Source organism: Macaca mulatta, chromosome 2 (genome assembly GCF_049350105.2).
Source record: "Macaca mulatta isolate MMU2019108-1 chromosome 2, T2T-MMU8v2.0, whole genome shotgun sequence".
NCBI classification, from domain to species: Eukaryota; Metazoa; Chordata; class Mammalia; order Primates; family Cercopithecidae; genus Macaca; species Macaca mulatta.
The window spans coordinates 183,173,976-183,195,231 of NC_133407.1; the positions used below are offsets into that span (position 1 = coordinate 183,173,976).

The following is a 21,256-nucleotide window of genomic DNA, read 5'->3' on the forward strand; positions in this document are numbered from 1 at the left end:
CATCCTCAGGAATTGTGAGAAATAAATTTCTAGAGTTTATTAGCTAAGTAGTTGTATGGTATTTTTGTTATAGCAGCCTGAACTGAGTAAGACGGGAAGAAACTATTTATAGAGCATCTGTTATGTGTTATACGTACTCTTAGGAGTTTTCACTTATACGAACTAAGAAGTGTCTGAAGATGTGAAAAGAAAACTGTAAGAAAGATACTACAACAAAGTTGAATTTGTTGAAGACTTAACAGCTGATTTTGTGTTTACGTGTGTATATAAATACAATAGCATAATCATTTGTGCTTGGGTAGGTAAGGTTGAAAAAGAGAGAGGTCTATAAAGGTCTATGGTTTCAAATACAAGTAACTGCTCAGGAAATAGTGGTATTATTAGAAAAAATGGATAACACAGGCTGGGCACAGTGGCTCATGCCTGTAATCCCAGCACTTTGAGAGGCCAAGGTGGGCGGATCACCAGGTCAGGAGATCAAGACCACCCTGGCTAACATGGTGAAACCCCATCTCTACTAAAAATACAAAAAATTAGCCGGGCCTGGTGGCGGGCGCCAGTAGTCCCAGCTACTCAGGAGGCTGAGACAGGAGAATCACTTGAACCCAGGAGGCAGAGGTTGCAGTGAGCCGAGATCACGCCACTGCACTCCAGCCTGGGCGACACAGCAAAACTCCGTCTTGGGAAAAAGAAAAAGAAAAAGAAAAAGAAGAAAGGATAACACAGAGAAAGAATGGGTGGGGGAAGGTTATGAGTTATATCTTTGACAAAAGTCAGGAATCCAAGAAAAACTGCTGAGTAATTAGTAGGAAACATAGGGCTAGAGGTAAAAAGAGAAGCTATGCCAAAAGATATATAGACTGTGATTATCTGCACAGAAATGGTAACTGAAGCAATGAGATTTACTTTGGTTACTAATGGAGAGATTGAAAATAAAGAAGAAGACATATTCTAATAAATTCCTCACTTGAGGAATATCTAGAGCTGTGCTGTCCAATATGGTAGTCTTTAGCCACATGATACTACTTAAGTCAATTAAATAATGAAAACTGTAGTCCTTGTCACACTACATTTCAAGTGCTCAATAGCCACATGTGGCTAGTGGCTACCATATTGGACATCATAAATATAAAACATTTCCAACATCATAGAAAGCTGTGACGGACAGCACTGATCTAGAGTTTGGTCAGGGTGTAGAAGAACCAGAAGAATCTATTCTCCTGAAAGCCAAGGGAAAAAACATTTCAAGGAGAGAATAATCAGTGGTATGAAGTGGGTGACAGCCAACCTCTCCCCCACAAAAAAAAAAAAATGAATTTTATGACTTCTAAAGCACTTTCAGACTAATTATAAAGTTGTAAACTAGATTACAACAGATTTTGGATGAAATGGGTGCCAAATAAGTAACAGATGTAGACAATTCTTTTCAGTAATTTTTCAGTAAGGAAAAATTGAATGAAAACATCAGACAGCTGAAAGAGAATAGAGTTGTTCTATATGTACGTGCTTAATATAAGCAGATTTGTGCACTGGCTGGAAGGCTTGGACGCCAGTCAACCAGCTATTTACCAACTCTAGCAATCTGAAAGGCTTTTCATGTAGTAATGACAATTGAAGGGACAGGATTGCATCATTTTAAGACAATAAGGAGCCTTAAAAATAATCTAATCCACCCCTCCTCACATTATAAAGAAAGCAGAGTTGCCCAGGGTCACACACACTACTCAGTGGTATTAAAATCTAGAATAAGAACTCAGGTCAGCAGGGCATGGTGGCTTATGCCTGTAATCCCAGCACTTTGGGAGGCTGAGGTGGGTAGATCACCTGAGTTCAGGAGTTCGAGACCAGCTTGGCCAGTACACAAAAAATTAGCCCAGCATGGTAGTAGCCTGTAATCCCAGCTACTCAGAGGCTGAGGCAGGAGAATTGCTTGAAGCCTGGAGGAGGAGGCTGCAGTGAGCCGAGATGGTGCCACTTACTCCAGCCTGGGCAACAAGAGAGAAACTCCATCTCAAAAAAAAATACAAAAAACAAAAAAATAACTCAGGTCTTCCACAACTTAGTCCATTAGACTATCTCATTCAACTGCCTCCTAAGATACAGATCAAAGGTGAAGAAAGCTTCTTCAGTTGAATTCCACTAATCTACCAAGAAAATGATAATGTCTATGTTCACATATACACAACTTCAATTTTTTAGAAATGAAATGCAGTCCATTACTTCTTGACTTTAAAATTTAGAAAAACTGAGAACTAAGCATCAAATATCTATTACTTTGTAACAAACATCAAAAGAACTTTAAATATTATCTAAGTAAATCTATGGCCTGAGAGGTAGATGTTTTCACCATTTCACAGATTAGAAAAACATGCAGCAGATCAGTAAGTTCCCAAAGCCAGTAAGCGACACTCTTAATGTGCCTCTACACTACCATCAATCAGGAAATGGAGGAGAAAAGAAGAGAATAGAGCAGCACAGGCTAGGGAATGGAAATGAGATGTTTATCAAAGTATAAAAGTAACCAGAACAGATTTGTTTACTAATGCCAACCTTAAAAATAAAGCCAAACAAAATGAGGCCTTCAGATAAACATTTTTATGTTTCGAGAAAATAACACCGATTCCCTTTGGAGAGGGGAACTGTGCAGCGGGGGGACAGGGATTGAAGGAAGACTTTTCACAGTAAACTCTGTAACTTTTGGAGTTTAACCATAACAGTGTATTGCTTACTCCAATAAATAAGAAAAAGGGTATAAAAAAAAAAAACCTTTAAATATGTTTTAGTTCCTATCAAGTTTGTAATTGTTAGCATTCTACAATCCTCCAACAGGCCACAGAAAAACTGAAATTTCAGAAAACAAAAAATCCTAACTTCTGTTTTGAAAAAGGCAAGGCAGAGCTTATATTAAGGGGAAGAAATTTTGCCTTTGGGGATTGGGGGATGAGGAGGGGAGAGAAGCCGATTGCCTGCAACGATCAACTCAATTCCATTCCTATTTTTAGCCCATTTTTTTAGTCTGTTGCTAAGAAACCCTGTTGCCCGAAGGCAATTTACTAATAGGAACTTACATGAAGCAGGAGAAACCGGTGATCCTGAAATTCTTTCAAATCAGGCCATTCTATTTTAATCAATCCATTTTGGTGCCACTTGATAAAATATCTCCTTTCAATCTTTTTGTAGCTCTACTGTGATGTTGTTGCACTTGAAAGCAAAACGATCATTTATGAAATTTTAATGTAAGGCTTCTGCAAACCAGTATACCAGAAATGGAGCGCCATAGTTCTGGACTCTGATTTTCTATTAATAGTTGTCTTTTCTTCATGAAAATACCGTGAATTCCAAACAATGCCTTGCAAGGTAATTTTATGTTTTAAGAGATCTGGGGCGGAGCATCGGAAAAAGAGTTGATAAAGCTATTACAGAAACGAAAGTTTATGAATTGAAATTACGATCTGGGAATGAGAGGAGAAGAGGGCTGAGACAGCTATTGCAAAACAACCCGGGGGTGTGTGGACCTGAGCGAGATGTGGGCTGGTGTGTCACGTAGAAATCAGCTCAAGATACAAACACGTCAAGAAAGGCTCGAAGCCGGCGGGAACCCTGACGCTTCGCATTTCTACCAACTCAGTTTAAGAAATACCTAACAACGTAGAAGTCATCGCTTTCGTAATTGGAGGCGACGATAAGCCACAGCGACCACGCTCAAACCGTTTCGACTGCAGCCAACCTAGAAATGCCATTTCCACCTAGTCTTCTGCCATCGCTAACCTCCCCTATAACCTCAAATTCGTCCAAATTAAAATCTGGCTGTGTTAGTGGTAAGAAGTTCAGTGATGCAGCAGGCTTCTTCAGCAGTGAGCTCTTTCCTCATACATCTTTAAAAGTCCTTCCAATCCGTTGGTTTCCCGGGCACGCGGGCAGAAAACCGAGCTAACGGCCACAGAGGTTCAAGACGTGCCAACGTGGCTATAACGGGAAAACTGGATCCGAAATCAACCAGTAAACTGGGTAGCTAGCTCTACGCCCCGCCCACCACCCTTGCCAGCCAATAGCCTTCACAACTCTTCTGCCACTCCCGCCCATTCCAGTGCTACGGCGCTGCTTTTTCCTCCGCTCTGATCTCTTGAGTGCCGCTAGCCAGGTGTATACGCGCCCCTCCTCGGCTTCAGTAGGCAAGAGGGCCATCTGCCCTTCTCTCCTGAAAGTAAAGGGGACAACACCAGCTACGACGGGACTCCAGAAGTCAATCTCTCGAAAAGCAGCGGGGCGAAAAGAAAGAAAAAGGGTTTCCGAGGACTTCCACTCACGCCCACGCTTTGCCTTAACCCGGAAGTGATTTCCGCCCCTCCTCTCCCTCTACGGTTGAGACTGGAGGAGAAGGACGGCCAGGTCTGGCCCGGCATGCCCTGGGCTTCCGGTGACCTCTGGCCCTTTTCTGTCGTCCGCTCTCTCTGCCTAGCGTGCTCGCTCGCTCATTGCCTTCCTTCCCTCCCTCGGTCTTCCTTCGCACGCTGCTTGGTGATTGTGGCGCTCGCGACAGGCAGGGAGGCGGTGGCGGAGGACACTCGTCATGGCCGCCTCTAAGCCTGTGGAGGCGGCGGTGGTCGCAGCAGCTGCACCAAGCTCCGCGAGTGGGGTGGGCGGCGGCGGGACTGCGGGCCCAGGCACGGGGGGGCTGCCGCGATGGCAGCTGGCTCTGGCGGTCGGGGCACCCCTGCTGCTAGGCGCGGGTGCCATATACCTGTGGAGTCGGCAGCAACGGCGCCGGGAGTCCAGAGGCCGGGGCGACGCCAGCGGCCTGAAGCGCAACAGCGAACGGAAGACCCCGGAGGGCAGGGCCAGTCCGGCCCCCGGCAGCGGACACCCTGAAGGTCCCGGTGCTCACTTGGACATGGTGAGAAGTAGCCCCAGGCCGTAGAGGTGGAAACGCGGGTACACCTTTTCCTTGGTGGGCTGTCAGTGAGGGGGCTTCCCATCAGACGTAAGCTGCCAAGCGGCAGCGCAACACATGGGTTTAGGGAGACTCATTTCTGCCTGCCAGTGGAGGGCACAGGAGTAGCCCGATGACAGGTTACTGGCATTCTTTGACAATTTCCTTTTGGTTTCAGAAAAATCTTTTGCTTTTCTTCTCAGTGACACAGCATTTATTCCTAGTGTTGTAGATGGGAGTGGGGCATTTGCAAATGTGATGATTGTGTTTAATAAGTGAAGGAAGCTAAATTCCATTAACAACTGGCGTATCGTGATACGAACTGTTTCTGTGATTCCCAAAGCCTACAACTTAATCGGTAAAAGCCTTTTAATAACGAGCCACTCCCCCTTTTAGAGTGTGTTTTTGCTGGGGGTAAGTGGGCAACTACAGTGACGGTTGTTGACAAAAGCAGAAAAAAAACCCCAAAAAACTGATTAGATGGCTTTGTACATAGAAAAAGAAAGACTACACAGGTTCTAAAGAGTGAAATGGTGTTCAGTGGCATTTGTTCTACAGCCTCTGAACTGTAAGCAGAACTAGCAAGCTCCCAAGGCTCGTTCTCTCTCGGCCCGGAAGCCCCCTTGACTGCAAGCGCTCAGCGACCCGGGAACCTCCCCTGCCATGCCCCAGCCCGGAGGTGTCCTTTTACACTCCGGACCCCTTGGCCTTTCTCAGAAAACGCTCTGCACTGCACTGTCCCCTCTTGTTGCACAAGAGTAGCAGCCACAGCAGTGCTCACCAGGCTTGGTTGCACACAGCCCTCTGCCCCAGGTCCAGGCCCTACACACACATACCAAAAAAATGGGAGTGACTTCTTAAACTTTTTGATTGGAAGCATCTTAAATTCAGTTTTTCCATTTCACCTGGAAATGTACATGACCAAGCCTAATACGCATGACATAGTTTCTCTGATGTTAGTCCAAGCATTGGAGCATTTAGTGAACAGCTTTGTATGGTTTTGGTGAACTGACTGTTAAATCCTTTTGGTATCTGACAGCTGTGCAGAGAATTAGCCTGGCTGCATTTGACACTACTGGGATTGGGTGTGGTGGATTTTATCTGGGTCTGGAGTTGTTCAGTGGTAGTACCAGAGTAAGTCGAGGTCAGAGAAACGTTTGGTCAAATATCTCCCGGTTTTATAAATATGTATATACAGTTGGTCAAGTAACTTCCAGTTGTATCTAAGTGTATACACTTAAATACGTATGCAAGTCATTTCCATCTTATACTATTCATGTTGATTTTTTTTTTTTTTTTTGAGGCGGAGTCTCACTTTGTTGCCCAGGCTGGAGTGCAGTGGCTTGATCTCAGCTCACCACAACCTCCGCCTCCTGGATTCAAGCAATTCTCGTACCTCAGCCTCTGGAATAGCTGGGACTACAGGTGTGCGCCACCATGCCCAGCTAATTTTTGTATGTTTAGTAGAGATGGGGTTTCACTATGTTGGCCAGGCTAGTCTTGAACTTCTGACCTCAGGTGATCTGCCCACCTCAGCCTCCCAAAGTGCTGGGGTTACAGGTGTGAGCCACCGTGCCCGGGCGAAGATATTTTTACTAGGATGTCAAATTAGCTTTAAAGGAAGTTTTGGTATAGGAATGAACAAACTATTATCTACAGTGTGTGAGGCATTGTGCTAGGACATGAGAAAACCATATGATCTTTCCTATGGGAGGGTGAAGCATTGCCTATTTTCTAAAAGGTTTATGACTGGGTAGTAGAAGAACCTATGGACTGTGAGAACTAGGATTTCTAAGCTTTATAGTGGGCTCTGCAGCATTGCTACTTTGGGAAAGTCATTTTATGTCCTTGACCTTAGCATCATCCCTGTAGAATAAGAAGATTAAAATAATAGATTTCTTCTGTTTCTTCTAGCACTAAAAATTGATGATTCTGGTTCTGATCATTTATAATAGCTCACTGCTGCTGTTAAAAGTAGTTATGAAGAGGCTTCTTTGAATTAATTATCACTTGTCTTACATCATTTTTGGATGTCTGAAATTCTCCAGTCATTTTCTATTTCGTTTGTTAATTTAGTTTTAATCATGGAAGAATAGTAGGTAAAATGAAAGATCCAAAACGTTTTCAGTTCTGTAAACATTAAAAATAAAGATAGTTTGTATACATGAAAATCGATTTTTTTTTTTTTTGAGACGGAGTCTCACTCTGTCACCCAGCCTGGAGTGCAGTGGCGCAATCTTGGCTCACCGCAACCTCTGCCTCCTGGGTTCAAGCAATTCTCCTGCCTCAGCCACCCGAGTAGCTGAGATTACAGGCATGTGCCACCATGCCTGGCTAATTTTTGTATTTTTAGTAGAGACGAGGTTTCGCCATGTTGGCCAGGCTGGTCTGAAACCCCTGACCTCAGGTGATCCACCCACCTTGGCCTCCCAAAGTGCTAGGAATTATAGGCACGAGCCACCTCACCGGCCAAAACTAGATTTTAACATTTCATTGTGGTTTCAGCCAACCCACCTCATCCCAGGGGTTCTGTGCCATTGATGTTTAATAAAACCTAGCCGACTCCTTTTCAGATTTTAGATTTCCTTAATTCCTCTTTTCCACATTGTCTGGATCAACACTGATGAATTTAAATTTCATGATATTTCAGAGTTTTTTAGTTTTACTTTACAAATAACTTTTTTTTTTTTTTTTTGAGACGGAGTCTCACTGTCACCCAGGCTGGAGTGCAATGGCGAGGTCTCGGCTCACTGAACCTGCCTCCGCAGGTTCGAGCGGTTCTCCTGCCTCAGCCTCCCGAGTAGCTGGGATTACAGGCACCCGCCACCACGCCCGGCTAATTTTTGTATTTTTAGTAGAGATGGGGTTTCACCATGTTCACCAGGCTGGTCTTGAACTCCTGACCTTGTGATTCGCCCGCCTTGGCTTCTCAAAGTGCTGGGATTACAGGCGTGAGCCACCGCCCCCGACCACAAATAGCTTTTTATTCATCTGACTGCTGTTAAAAATTAGAATTTAAGATTGGACTCTTTGTGTTACTTAAACTGCTTTAAAATGATGTATTTTTGGCCCCAAATAAAACAGGGCAAAGAATTTGCATTTACCATTGTTCATCTTGTGGAATTTGTAGGCCTACACCTGGAATCTTTGAATTACTAGATTGTTCTTTGGTAAAGCAACAATAAGAAGGTCTTTGTGGCTTTTTTTTTTTTTTTTTAGACGGAGTCTCGCTCTGTTGCCCAGGCTGGAGTGCAGTGGCCGGATCTCAGCTCACTGCAAGCTCCGCCTCCCGGGTTTATGCCATTCTCCTGCCTCAGCCTCCCAAGTAACTGGGACTACAGGCGCCCGCCACCTCGCCCGGCTAGTGTTTTGTATTTTTTAGTAGAGACGGGGTTTCACCGGGTTAGCCAGGATGGTCTCGATCTCCTGACCTCGTAATCCGCCCATCTCGGCCTCCCAAAGTGCTGGGATTACAGGCTTGAGCCACCGCGCCTGGCCTGTGGTTTTTTTAAACGGAAATTTTTATCTTAACTGTTGGTGACCAGTAAATGTTGAAAGACTACTTTTGTCTTCTTTTAATAGTCTCGTCCTTAGAGTTATTATTAGACTATCTAAATATAATTGATCAGTAATTGTAATTGCTTATCTGTGGTTGGAGAAATTGCTATACATTTGAATAGCACCTCTAAATTGGCATCCTCTATGGGTTTCGCAACCAGAAGCATTTGCTTTCACTGATGGAAAACTGGCAGAATCCTGATGCCCTAACTGTCCTTTCTCCACCTAAGCAATAGCTACAGTTTTTAAGGGAATGAATAAATAGACAAATATTGTCTGTGTAGGGTTTGATATCAGCAAATAGAATGGAAAATCTGCATTTTTGTCTTTTGACTTATGTTTACCTTAATGTAAAATGATCTGATAGAATTACTGGGCTTCTGTCTATTGGGTTTGAGATTTTCCTTTACAATGAGAGTGTACAATTACTTTTTTTCTGGGATAGCAAAAACTTGTACAGGAAGTGCAAAGGATATTCATCGTTGTTTTAATTAATGGGAATATTGGGGTATCACTGAAGAAAAGCGTTTAGTCACAGTTGATAGTGTCTCAGACTGAGGTGCTTAAAGTGTTAGATCATATTCCATTTTGAACCATTATGAAATCTACCATGATGTGCCATTTTGCTTCAGTAATTTTTTTGGACTTAAAGAATTTTAAAAAATTTTTAAATTGCAAGACTTTTTAGAGGATGATATTATCCATAGTACTTCTCAATCTGTGGGCTTGAGTCATCACAAGGGACCACCACACATATATTCCAAGCATGGTATCCTGGCTGTACCAATGTCTTAGATACTTCTTTTTCAAACATTCTGTGATTCTTTAGAAAAATGCACTTATTTAAAAGCGTTATTGACTACATAGTAACTTTTTGTCCAATTGTTATTTAATCTGATGATAAAAAATGCAGTCATTCTTGTGTTCATATTTAACATTACACAGAGTTTAACCCACATAAAATGGTTAGGAACCAATAATCTAAGCCAGCCTACTACAGTAGGAAAGGAAAGATGTACCTACACATTTTAGTAAAGGGTCAAGGACTGCATAAACTGTTGTTATTAGTCATCTTGTTTGAAATGAAATTATTGTCTCCCCCAAATGATCTGTTTTGAGTTATTTTTTTAAAATCAGGGACACCAGTGACATTCCTCTCTAAGTTTAGTTTACACTTTTCAATCTTTATCTTAATCCTTGGCAGTATTTCACATTGTGCGCTAAATGTCGTAACTTTTCCTGTTGCTTCTGAGGTACTAAATTTTCCTAATTTAAAAAAACAAACAAACAAATACCAACCTCACGGATTGTTACTCTCCTTATCACAACACAGAAGTCATTTCACCTTTTCTGAAACTTCTCGCTACCTAGGCACACCGCTATGTGATTTTGTAACACCCTGGACTTTTCCCTTTTATAGCACTTACCACGTGGTACTAGAATTACTCATTCCTGTTTCCTGCTATGCTTTTGAATCTGTGAAGGCTGAGACTGGCTCTGTCTTGTTCACCATTGTATTCCCAGAACCTAATACAGGTGCATAGCAAGTGTTGAATGAATGAAGTTTCATTTTTTGACTAATAATTAAGGGTTCCTTTGACAACCCTAAGCTTATATTATATATGTGTGTGTGTGTAAATCTCACAAGTGGTTTACTTTTTCACATTTTCCAGCTCTTCATTTTTGTTCTACCAGTTAATGCTGGATTCCGTGTAAATCTTTTTTTCTTTTTCTTTTTTTTTTTTTTTTTTTGAGTTGGAGTTTTGCTTTGTCACCCAGGCTGGAGTGCAGTGGTGCAGTCTCCGCTCACTGCAACGTCCGCCTCCTAGGTCTAAGCGATTCTCCTGCCTCAGCCTCCCAAGTAGCTTGCCACCACACCTGGTGAATTTTTGTATTTTTAATAAGAGTTGGATTTCACCATGTTGGCTAGACTGGTCTTGAACTCTTAACCTCAAGCAGTCCACCCACCTCTGCCTCCCAAAGTGCTGGGGTTACAGGCATGAGCCACCGTGCCCGGCCCTGTGTAAGTCTTTTTTTTTTTTTTTTTTTTTTTTTGAGACGGAGTCTCGCTCTGTAGCCCAGGCTGGAGTGCAGTGGCCGGATCTCAGCTCACTGCAAGCTCCGCCTCCCGGGTTCACGCCATTCTCCGGCCTCAGCCTCCCGAGTAGCTGGGACTACAGGCGCCCGCCACCTCGCCCGGCTAGTTTTTTGTATTTTTTAGTGGAGACGGGGTTTCACCGTGTTATCCAGGATGGTCTCGATCTCCTGACCTCGTAATCCACCCGTCTCGGCCTCCCAAAGTGCTGGGATTACAGGCTTGAGCCACCGCGCCCGGCCCCGTGTAAGTCTTAAACCTCATTTGGGCATACTTTTTGTAAATGAGTTGATTATGTATGACCTGCAACCATAATCCTGCAGAAGCAGTCGTTATGCAAGTATATTCTTCCTAGGCAAAGAGTTACTATGATTTAGTAGGTGGGGTTGGTTGTAGATTTTTAAAATTTCAAGACATGAGATGGGAAAGGACTTTTTTATTGTCTTAGGTTTTATTCCTTACTAGGTTTGAATCCTTATTATCTTAGGTATTATTATCCTAGGTTTGATTCATATGAAAGTAACAATTGGTTGGCCGGCTACAGTGGCTCACATCTTTAATCCCAGCACTTTGGGGAGCTGAGGCAGGTGGGTCACCTGAGGGCAGGAGTTCAAGACTGACCCGGCCAACATGGTGAAACCCCATCTCTACAAAAATACAAAAATTAGCCAGGCATGATGGCGGGTGCCTGTAATCCCAGCTACTGAGGAGGCCGAGGGGAGAGGATCGCTTGAACCCAGGAGGTTGAGGTTGCAGTGAGCTGAGATCCTGCCATTGCACTCCAGCCTGGGCGACAGAGCAAAACTCTGTCTCAGAAAAAGAAAGAAAGTAACAGTTGGTCAGTAAGTATTGAAACATTGTTTCTCATACAGTAAGTGTTCCAGAGTTATTTAGGGTACAGTGAGCGGACATTGTGCCCCCTGGGCGACAGAGCAAAATGCTGTCTCAAAAAAAAAAAAAAAAAAAAAGGAAAGAAAGTAACAATTGGTCAATAAGTATTGAAACATTGTTTCTCATACAGCAAGTGTTCCAGAGTTATTTCCTACTTCTATAAAGCTGTGATTCAAGTATAATACATGCTTTTTGAGTTTGAGAAATTTAAAACAATAAAACCATTTTAAGAGAAACATCAAACCACCTCAGGTATATTTTACCTGGGTGTAAGTGTGTCATGATGACAAGTTAATACCCATTTTATTTTCTCACATGCAGATTAATGTACTTAATTCTAGCTCATTTTCTTTTACAGTGACTATGCATGATCATCAGGTTAATATTTTATAAATGCTGAGAATTTACAATAGTTTTCTTATTGCCAGATACGTATCATTGACAGCTTTTTGCAATGTAGTCATGTAATCATGTCGCAGGACTTGTTTTTAGAGGCTGGTGCTTCTCTGATCTCCGGAGGTTCAGTATGTGGGCTAATCCTTTTAGGGTTGTTTTTCCTTCCTGGAGTACTTTCCTGCCTTTTGTTAGTCATTTTTATTTCAGAGCAGATTCTCATGAGTAGCCTTCACTGACTATCCTAAGCAAAACCTGATTTTCTTACTTTGTATTCCACTAGATTTACCTAGATTGTACCTTAATATTGTAGCTTTCATTTCAAAATGTAACCTGTTTTCTAGAGTAGATTTGGTGTCATGAAGAGCTGAGGGGCATGTTCCTAGGTTCTGCCTCATTTGACAAGTCTCAGTACACTGAAGAGAGAAAATATATATTTATTATTTTTTATTTCAATATCTTTTGGGGTACAAGTGGTTTTTGGTCACATGAATTGTATAGTAGTAAAGTCTGAGATTTTAGTGCACTCATCACCCAAGTGTACATAGTACCCAATCTGTAGTTTTTTATCACTCACATGCTCTGCCACCCTCCTCCTCTGAGTGTCCATAGTCCATTATATCACTCTGTATGCCTTTGTGTACCTGTAGGTTAGCTCCCACTTATAAGTGAGAGCATACGGTATTTTGTTACCCATTTCTGAGTTATTTCACTTAGAATAATGGCCTTCAGCTCCATCTAAGTTGCTGCAAAACATCACTTCATTTTTGTTTTTTAATGGCTGAGTAGTAGTCCATGATGTATATATACTACACTTCTATCAGTGGGCACTTAGGTTGGTTCCCTATCTTTTTTTTTTTTTGAGATGGAGTTTCACTCCCGTTGCCCATGCTGGAGGGCAATGGCGCGATCTCAGCTCACTGCAACCTCCGCTGCCCAGGTTCAAGCAATTCTCCTGCCTTAGTCTCCTGAGTAGCTGAGATTACAGGCACGTGCCTCCATGCCCAGCTAATTTTGTATTTTTAATAGAGGCGGGGTGTCTCCATGTTAGCCAGGATGGTCTCGAACTCCTGACCTCAGGTGACCCACCCACCTTGGCCTCCCAAAGTGCTGGAATTACAAGCGCGAGCCGCCGCGCCCGGCCTCTTTTTGTTTTTGGGATGCAGTCTCCCGCTGTTGCCCAGGCTGGAGTGCAGTGGCACGATTTTGGCTCACTACAACCTCCGCTTCCCAGGTTCAAGTGATTCTCCTGACTCAGCCCCCCAGTAGCTGGGATTACAGGTGCTCACCACCACACCTGGCTAATTGTTTTGTATTTTTAGTAGAGATGGGGTTTCACTGTGTTGGTCAGGCTGGTTTCTGACCTCAAATGATCCACCCACGTTGGCCTTCCAGAGTGTTGGGATTACAGGCATGAGCCACTGCACCCAGCCCCACAATATATGCTATGCTTTTATACATCTAGCAGTGTAGTAGGTTTGTTTACATCAGCAGCACCACAGACACATGAGGAGTGCATTACAATGGCTGTGACATCACTAGGCAATAGGAATTTTTCAGCTCTATTATAATCTTATGGGACCACCATTGTATATTCAGTCTGTCATTGACTAAAATATTGTTATGTTGCGTATAACGGTACATTTTCATAATGGGATTTTAGTGTTTCTGTCAGTAGTAGTTCTTTTGCGAGATTGACAGTTGTTTGTTTCCTACACTGGTCTCCAGTATGGTCCTTCAGGATAAAGACTACACTGTTGGTTATTGTATAGTAGAATCACATCAACTAAAATTCAATTGTACTTGCTTGGCAAAAAGAAAAAAATGTAATTATACTGATTCTGTTTGTCTTTCACTTTAATGACCTTTTGTCTTGGAGCCAGTGGTGCATGAGACAATGATACTTGAGTCTGTTTCCTTTGTTTCTTTTTTTTTTAGATAGAGTCACATTCTGTCTCCCAGGCTGGAGTGCAGTGGTGTGATCTCGGCTCACTGCAACCTCTGCCTCCCGGGTTCAAGTGATTCTCCTGCCTCAGCCTCCTGAGTAGCTGGGACTACAGGTGCCCGCCACCATCCCAGCTGATTTTTCTATTTTTTTAGAGACGGGGTTTCACCATGTTGGCCAGGCTGGTCTTAAACTCCTGACCTGAGGTAATCCACCCGCCTCGGCCTCCCAAAGGCATGAGCCCCCGCGTCCAGCCGATTGAGTTTATTTTAAACCTTTATTAGATACCTGAAGATTCATGATTGTTGTGCCTTTTTGGCAGATTGAACCTTTTATCAGTAAAACTATCTGGACATCATCTGATGCTTTTGAATGGTATTTTGTCTATATTGCATTTTTAAAATTTTTATTGTTTAGTATTCACCTTCCACAACTTTTTACATTCCTTTAAAAAAAAATTGTTTGGCCTTAGTGTCATTTGGTTTTACATCATGCCTTATAGGCAGCAGGTAGTTAGTTTTGGTTTTAAACAATTCGAAAGTCTTTTAATGCAGGGATCTAAACTACTCACATTTATTGTTACTATTTACATGTTTAGCGATTACTGCCATGTTTACTCTGCTTTTTTGTTTCTTATTTTTCCTTTCTTTCTGCTTTTTGTTGTGTTGGTCATTTCCCTATTTGGGGTTTATTTTTAGTGGTAAGGAAGCTGTACATTTCTATTTCTGTTCTTGTGTTCAACCTTAAATGTTAGTTTAGCTAGGTATAAGACTTTAGTTACAAAATAATCTTGCTTTAGAATTTTGAAATTGTTACTTAATTGGTTTTTGGTACCAAATGTTGGTGACAGTCTGGCACTGGATTGTTTTTCTTTTTAAATACTTTCAGGATTTTTGTTGTGAAATTTCACCATAATGTCTAAAAATGTGTGTCATTTTTCTTCAACTCCAAGAATTTCTCTGATTCCTTAGATTTTTTTTTTCTATGCCTTTCGTTTTATAACTCCAGGTAGGCAAATGATGGAACTTCTAGATTTATACTTCGTGTCATTTCATTTCTCCAAACTTCCCATCTCCCTATCCTCTCTTTCCATGGCATTCTGTCAGGTTTCCCCCATTCTCTACTTGTTAATTCGCTCCTCGGCTTTCTCCTTTAATATACAGCCAATCTGCTGAATTAATTTTAATAATCATTTTTCATTTTCAAAATTTCTAATCGGTGCTCTTTAAAAGCACCCTTTTTTAAATGATGGCAAGATAGCCTCTCATTTTTTTGAAACTAAATTTTTTGTTTGCTTGGCTTATCTTGTTTTCTCAGATACTGCTTTTCTATTTGAGTTGGGGGCCTCTTTTTGTATGGGTTGGTTTTCCCTTACTGTTAGCAATTCTTGATTGTGTGGTCTTTTTAAAAACAGAGGCAAGGTATGGTATGCCCTGTCACTGTCACTTGTCTCTTTGAAGAGGGTCTGGTCTCAATGTCTCAATATGTTGTTCAGGCTAATCTCAAACGCCTGGGCTCAAGCAATTCTCCTGCCTCAGCATCCCAAGTATCTGAAACTATAGGTGTGTGCCATGGTACCCAGCCACTTGTCTCTCGTGTAGAAGATCCTCACTCCTGAATGACACAGCCCTACTCTAATGTGATTTCTGCTTTCTCCAGTGGAGTGGGAGGATTGTTGAGGTTGTCTCAAATGCAAGTTTTCTAGCAATCACCCTGATGATTGCCCCCTAGAGCCTACAGCTACATAAGGGATTCCTAGTTTTGCTTTATTGTGGGTGTTTTGTGGGTGTTTCTCTGTCAGTCCTGTAGCAGTCTCTGTTAGTCCTGGCACGTATTCATAGTCCTGAAACATGATGTATCCTTGAAATTAAACTTATGTTTCAAAGCTTTTGGAAGATAATTAAGTCTACTGACAAATGGAAGATTTTAAGTTCATCTATTAATTTATATGTGCTTGTCTTGGTTCCTTTCATCCTCCCACATCAGTTTTAAAATATACATTCTGGTTGACACTAGCTAGCTTAAAGTAGCTATGTAATATTCTGAGCTTAGATACTTAGAGCTTCCTAGAAATCCTTTGCACACTTTAAATCCTTTAAAAACTTTAAAGTTCTACAGCCTTTTTGAAAAAGTCTGATTGTTTTTGAAATTAAAAACATATAAACCTCCAGCCTGGGCAACCTGGCAAAACCCCATCTCTACTGAAAAATAAAAAAATTAGCCAGGTGTGGTGGTGCGTGCTGGTAGCCAGGAGCAGCTGAGGCAGGAGAATCACTTGAACTTGGGAGGTGGAGGTTGCAGCGAGCCAAGATTGTGCCTCTGCACTCCAGCCTGGGTGACAGAGAGAGAGAAAAAAGTATATATGTATATACCTCTGTGTATATGTGTGTGTGTGTGTGTGTGTGTGTGTGTGTGTGTGTCTTTTAGCTGGGCATGGTAGTGTGCACCTATAATCCCATCTGCCTAGAACATGGAGGTAGGGCGATTGCTTGAGCCTAGCAATTTGAGACTAGCCTGGGCAATATAGCAGGGCACCTCTCATGCTTTTTTGCAGGGAGGGGTGGGTGGGCAGAGACAGAGGAGTCTCAGTCTGTCACCAAGGCTGGAGTGCAATGGTGTGATCTTGGCTCACTGTAGCCTCCACCTCCTGGGTTCAGGCATTTCTCATGCCTCAGCCACTTGAGTAGCTGGGACTGTAGGTGTGTGCCACCATACCCAGCTAGTTTTTGTATTTTTCGTAGAGACGGGGTTCTGCCACGTTGTCCAGGCCAGTCTCAAACTCCTAGCCTGAAGTGATCTGCCCGCCTCAGCCTCCCAAAGTGTTGGGATTGTAGGCATGAGCTACCATGCCTGGCCACAATATGCTTTTTGACTCAACAATCCTACTAGTTAGAATCTATTCCATGAAGATACTTGTATGAAGCAACTTACCTTATAAACAGCCATTCTGTCTTCCTGTTTTTATCAGTTTATTGTTTAATTACTGTGGTCTGAGTCTGTGAATGTCGATTAGTGTTTGATACATTGTTTCTTCTCATTTCAGAACTCTCTTGATAGAGCCCAAGCAGCCAAGAATAAAGGCAATAAATATTTTAAAGCAGGAAAATATGAACAAGCTATTCAGTGCTATACTGAGGCTATTAGCTTGTGTCCTACAGAGAAGAATGTCGATCTTTCTACATTTTATCAAAACAGAGCTGCTGCCTTTGAACAGTTGGTATGTACTCTAGGTTGTTTCTTCTGTTCCTTTTGTTTTTATTTGCTTAAAGTTTCAGTTAATGCTACTCAAATAAACCTAATATATTTTTTGAAGTTGTTTCAAAATTATGGGATGTTGTTTTTATTTCCATTAATTGCAAAACTTTTTAAAGAACAAATTCTATAGTTTTGCTGACTACAGATATACTCCAAAGTTAAGTATATTTCAGATTTTATAAAATTACATAGTATGGAAAGTTTCTGGTGACCCTATTCTCCTCAACAGTTTGAGGCTATTTCTTTAACTTTTTGATATTTATATGTGCTTTTGTAATGTATTGCAGATGTTAACTCTTTGTTTCTATTAGGACTACTTTTTTATTCTAGGACTTTTAATACTCAGCCTATTAAGTTTGAACTGATTTCTATTGAACAGTACTTTCTTCAGTGTGACTTTTTTGGAATACTTTCAATTACAGCAAAAATGGAAAGAAGTGGCACAAGATTGTACAAAGGCTGTTGAACTTAATCCCAAATATGTGAAAGCTCTCTTTAGACGTGCAAAAGCCCATGAGAAGCTAGACAATAAGAAGGAATGTTTAGAAGGTGAGGGTCATTTTGTGTTTACATATGAAAATTACTTAAGATTTTGTAGTCATTGGTAAATGTGTATGAAACTGTGCCTTGTGAGTGCAAGAATCAGTTGTTTTTAAAAGTTGGATTCCTTTGCAATTAAGACTGTGTCTTCTAGTTTAAATTAAGACTGCTGATACTTAAGTATTGTCTCTGTTCTCAACTATGGAATTAAATGAGTATTAAGATTACGAGTTTACTACACATTTTAAACTTAGCAGCTCATCAGCGTTAGTATAATTCTCTGAATAAGGAAATCCGAAAAGAGGTTTTAGCAAGTGATAGTGTTTCTAAGGTTCTACATATTTCGTTTAATAGGTGTAAATACAGCTTTGAGAGCTATGTTTATAATATGTATAAACATGAGCTATGTTTATAATATGTATAAACATAGCTTTGAGTTGAATCATTAAAGAAAACATTGTGTTTTGCCCGCGGCATTTTCAAACATTATTTTATACCCAATTGGAAATTGTTTTATACCTAATTTACACCTACTTGGAATTGATGTAATTGGTACAAAGCATCAAAGTGAATTTGTCATTCTCAGTAAATGCCATAAATATTCTGTGATCTCTGATTGGTCATTTCGCTGCTTCCCAAGCTGCAATTACAGTATACCTCTGGCCTTTGAAGTACATTCTTCTAGGTGACATGAAGCAAAACCAAAGTATAATTTTCTACAGTCTAAAAGTTCTTTCCATTTCATATTTAAGTCTGCTTTAAAAGCATCAGTAAAAGGAAAAGGCCCCTTTCTGAAAAGAGAAGTATAGATTCCCAAATGAGGGTATTTTAGAGAACATTTCAGCAAAATTTGAGGTTCTGTGGTGGCACATACTTTGATAGTATGTGGAAAGAGTATTGTTTTAGAAAAGGGAATCCTGAGTTTTGAACCAGACCTTGAAGTTACTAACATAATAACTGGCAGAGAGGAGGGTGATTGAAGTGTCACGTAGAAGAAACAGGATGGGGAAAAAAAGACATTGACATTGGCTCTAGCCATGGTTATCAGGGGAATATAACAGCAGATTGACTTGTTTGGTGGAGCAAGGATGTGGAATTACAGGAAATTTAATTCAGAAAGAGAAGAGACGTCATTGTTTGAGTGCTTTGAATGAAAGACTGAGAGGTTAAGGAACGAATTATCTTTCGAATTTCAAACCTCTGCATGCATCTTGAGCTGTGACATAACCAGATGAAAAGGTATGGAGGCAGATTTATTTGAGAGCTCTGTGGCAAGATGGCTTTGGAGACAAGGAATAACTCAGGCCTATAAAAAACACCAGACATGAGAGAGCCACACTATGTTGATATGCCTGAGTTGCTAGCCAGAAGAGAATATTCCTGGATTCCTTGTTTTATTTTCTATATATAGAATGTTAGAGTGGTGAGAAACATCAGAAATCATGCAGCATAGCCCCTTTCATTTCACAGGTAAAGAAAGCAAACCCCAGAGAAGTGGAGTGACTTTCTGAGCTTTCAGTTTGGTCATAGAGAATATAAAGTTAGGTATTAAGAATCAATTAATTGGAAATGAAACAGTCCCATTTGGCCATGAATTTAGTTTGGCTTTCTGTAGTTACATTGTACCCATTTGTTGCTGCTGACCATCTTTGCAGTAATTTTATATTTACCCTTGTGTTTTTCATCATTTCTAGATGTCACTGCTGTGTGTATATTAGAAGGGTTCCAAAATCAACAAAGCATGCTTTTAGCCGATAAAGTTCTTAAACTCCTTGGAAAAGAGAAAGCCAAAGAAAAATATAAGGTAAATTTATCTGATTTGGGGAATAGAGGGCATACTATGTACATTGTGAGGGGTATTTTCTAAGTTTATGCTGCTTAAGCTTAGGCATAGTGGTAATGGCAACAGCTGCAATTAGAACTGGGCTATATTTCTTCTTCCTATTATCTTGGGCTTTTATGGCTTGTCCTTCTTCAGTAGGAATATATGCTCTATCCAGTACTCTACCTGGAGAATATTGGAATTCATCTCTGTTAGGGATTGCCACACTGTGGCCCATAGGCCAAATCCAGTCTGCTACCTGTTTTTATAGATGTTCAGTCACATGTTGTTTTCAGCTGCCTTTGAGATACAACAGCAGAGTTGAGTGGTTGTGACAGACTGTATAGACTCCAAAGCCTAAAATATTTACTATGTGGCCCTTTACAGAAAAATATTTTTCTATATTATTAAGTTTTTAAAGGTATACTGTGTAAGTTGGCATTAGTTTTAGGCTGTTATTAACAGGTAGTTTAATTCAACAATCATTTATTAAACAAAGCTACATGTTTGGCATTTTGGAGGGATGGGTTCAAAGACATGGCCTTTGCCCTTACAGAATTAAAATTTAGTGAGAGAGACTGACTGTTACTGTGTATAAAAGGCATGCTATAGTTAACTGCCCAAGGTGAGATGTAAGTAAAGAGAGTACTTACATACTCTCTTTGCATCAATAAACATCACTGGAGATTCATTGTTAAATCCCAGTAATAGCGAGGTAATTGTTTCTTTTTCCTTTAATAATAACTTGCTTTTTTCTTGAATTGATTTTAGTAATCTGTATTTTTAATTTTACATCTCTGGATGTTAGCTGAGTGAAACAGTTAAAACAAGTTTCTTCACTGCAGGACTTTAATAATCTACTAAGGCGTGTCGTGAATCTCTTAAGAGGGGTATAGCTGAAGTGATTCCCAGTCTCTCTCTCTCTCTCTCTCTCTCTCTCTCTCTCTCTCTCTCTCTTTTTTTTCTTTCTTTGTCGCCCAGGCTGGACTGCAGTTGTTATCTTGGCTCACTGCAACCTCTGCCTCCCAGGTGCAAGCAATTCTCATGCCTCAGCCTCCCGTGTAGCTGGACTACAGGCATGCACCACTACGCCTGGCTAATTTTTTGTACTTTAGTAGAGACAGGGTTTCACCATGTTACCCAGGCTGGTCTCAAACTCCTGAACTCAAGCAGTTCACCTTCCTCAGCCTCCCAAAGTGCTAGAATTACAGGCGTGAGCCACTGCGCCTGGCCCCAGTCTTTTTAAACTATGAATTTTTTTTTCTCTTGAGCATCTCATAAGACTAGTGTGTCTCGAAATCACTTTGTAAAACACCATGGTAGAGTCCATAAATTCAACCTCAAAGGAACCTAGTTTCCTTATACATAGTGTGGAGTAATTAGACTGGTTGGATTGCAGGATGGTAAGAAAATGTAAAATAATGTATATTTACATAGGTTACAGATCAGTTTCCACATTTTCTAATCTGTTTGTCACTTTGTAAATCACAAAATACCTTCTATATTATTGTTTTGATTTTTTATAACAACCGTATAAGATAAATAAGGCAAGTATTTCTATTGCCATTTTAGAGATGAGAACACTGATACTAAAAGTTTAATGACGTACATCTAGAATTTGTATCGTGTTCCTTTGATACTTAAATCCCTTTCTTGTAACAGTTTATTTTCACTTTAAATTTATAACCCTATATAGAACGCAGGGAGGTGATAGCTGCTTTTCTAAGCTGAAATAGGAAACTAAAAAACATTAGTGATTTATCTAGCTTCAAGTAAGTGCTGTTTAAATTTCTATTTAAGCTTTTCCCCTAAAATGGTAAATGATTG

At 40.9% G+C, this 21,256-nt stretch overlaps 2 protein-coding genes across 2 annotated transcripts in view; one reads left to right on the plus strand and one right to left on the minus strand.

The window, feature by feature from the left end:
- Positions 1-3,982, minus strand: part of LNP1 (leukemia NUP98 fusion partner 1) — a 46,081-nt gene extending 42,099 nt beyond the window's left edge. The window contains exon 1 of the mRNA XM_001093026.5: positions 3,069-3,982. The gene's annotated coding sequence lies outside the window, so the exon portion shown is untranslated. The remainder of the gene's footprint in view (positions 1-3,068) is intronic.
- A 111-nt stretch (positions 3,983-4,093) lies between these two features.
- TOMM70 (translocase of outer mitochondrial membrane 70) overlaps positions 4,094-21,256 on the plus strand; it is a 36,274-nt gene continuing 19,111 nt past the window's right edge. Inside the window, 4 exon segments of the mRNA NM_001266153.1 lie at positions 4,094-4,894; positions 16,856-17,029; positions 17,490-17,616; positions 19,302-19,411. Of these exon segments, the coding sequence (NP_001253082.1) occupies positions 4,571-4,894; positions 16,856-17,029; positions 17,490-17,616; positions 19,302-19,411 (735 nt within the window). The 5' untranslated portion in view covers positions 4,094-4,570.